The sequence below is a fragment of the Sorex araneus genome, chromosome 1 (assembly GCF_027595985.1).
Source record: "Sorex araneus isolate mSorAra2 chromosome 1, mSorAra2.pri, whole genome shotgun sequence".
NCBI classification, from domain to species: Eukaryota; Metazoa; Chordata; class Mammalia; order Eulipotyphla; family Soricidae; genus Sorex; species Sorex araneus.
This window is the reverse complement of record NC_073302.1, coordinates 39,851,051-39,852,717: the sequence shown is the minus strand read 5'-3', so window position 1 is coordinate 39,852,717 and position 1,667 is coordinate 39,851,051. Positions and strand designations below refer to the sequence as shown.

General features: G+C 61.1%; 1 protein-coding gene across 1 annotated transcript; it reads right to left on the bottom strand.

Annotated features, from left to right (window-relative positions):
- Positions 1-268: 268 nt before the first annotated feature.
- On the bottom strand, positions 269-1,377 carry CCL21 (C-C motif chemokine ligand 21). The gene is made up of 4 exons (XM_004600210.2): positions 1,252-1,377; positions 1,045-1,165; positions 756-926; positions 269-673 (listed from the first exon to the last, which is right to left on the bottom strand). The coding sequence occupies exons 1-4, from the start codon at positions 1,316-1,318 to the stop codon at positions 640-642; spliced, it is 393 nt and encodes a 130-aa protein (XP_004600267.1). The 5' UTR covers positions 1,319-1,377; the 3' UTR covers positions 269-639.
- Positions 1,378-1,667: the final 290 nt, after the last annotated feature.

Sequence of the window (1,667 nt, the reverse complement as noted above, 5' to 3'; positions counted from 1 at the left end):
TGTGTGTGTGTGTGTGTGTGTGTGTGTGCGCGCGCGCGCGCTTCGGGTCCACTGTCCCCCTAATGCCCAGAATTTCTCAAAGACGAGGAGTGGTCCTGCCACATTCATTCCCTTCAAGTCTGTGCATCCGGAGGCAAGGAAACGCAGGGAGAGCTGAGAACATAGAATTGATCAGCCTGAACCCCAAGTAAAGAGGGTCGGGGAGCCCTATACACACACGCACACAGGCCCAGGACTGGTGGAGGTTTGAAAGCATTTTATTCGGGTACATCTGCTCCCTATTTACAAGGAAGAAGTGGGGCGTGGAGGGTGCAAAGGCAGGTCCAGAGCCCGAGTAACCATTCCTCACAGGCGGACAGTCCTGCTGCCTCCTCTCAGACTTCCAGGATATGTTGCCTCCTCTGTCTCCCAGGGCCTGGCCTGGGCACTGCTCAGCCATGCAGGGGGTACCAGGAAGCCAGATGGGGTGGGTATTACAGGAGAAGGGGTGAGGCAAGGCCAGCAGGGGTGGCTGTGGGGGGACTCAAATCTCCTCTCTCTCCAGGCCCACTTCTTGTCCCTTGGGGTGGGGTTCCAAGCCCGGGTGAAGCTGTCGGGGAAGGGAGGGTGGTCCTGGGCTCCAGGCTGGTCACAGAGCTATTATGGCCCTTTTGGGGTACCTGACTGCTTGGTCCTAGGAAGGCAGAAGAGAAGTGTGAGGGGTTGATGGAGCTTCCCAGCTTCCCGCTCCTCCCGCGTCCCTGGGGCGGCCTCACCTCTTACAGCCTTTGGGGCCCTTCCCTTTCTTGCCAGACTTGTCTCTCCGGCAGCCCTTGGTCGTCTCTCGGAGGGCGGGAGGCTGGTCCAGGAGGCGCATCAGCTGCTGCACCCAGGCCTCCTTGGGGTCGGCACACAGCTCGGGCAGGGACTGCTTCTTGGGTGAGAACCTGAGGGTCGGGGTTGGGTGGGGGGGTTAGCAAGCTCATCCTAGTCGTGTCCACCAAGCCTCCCCTTGAACGAGGATGAGCCACCCACCAGCTTGCATCCTCCCCCGACCCCACTCACAGGATGGCAGAGAGGGGGCAGCCCAAGCTCGGCTCCTGCTTGCGGTAGCTGCGGACCACCCGGGCGGGAATCTTCTTGCTGCTGTACTTGAGGCAGCAGTCCTGTGCCCCTCCGTCATTGCCTGCAGGATGGGGTTCAAGGGGAAGTCGGGTGGGGGGCTCCCCTCCCCGCCCACCAGCCAGCCCCTCACCCTGTTCCCGGGAGTACCTTGGGTCCCGGGGGTGCAGCAGCCCAGGAGCAGGACAAGGAGGCTCAGAATCCGCCAGGGAGTCATGGCCGTGGTTGGTGTGAAGGAGGCCCAAGCTGGGGGCCAGCTGCTCAGCTGCACGTTGGGGGGTCTGTGTGTGGGCTGGAGCGGGTATGATGCCTATTTATCATCTCAGACACTTTCACTTTCCCCCACCCCCCAAAATAGGAATCTCCCTGCTTTTTCCTTCCTGAGAGGGAGAGAATGCCTGGCAGTCAGCCTCACCAGTGTGCAGGAAGTCAGAACTTCACACAAGCCAATCAGCCCAGCCGAGCATAGCAGGGTTAGCGTCCACCCTGCACTGGCCTCCACACCCAAGGACACCGTGACTGCCCCTCGCTTCCCGCAGGCTGAGGACTCTTTCTGAAGGCCAGTG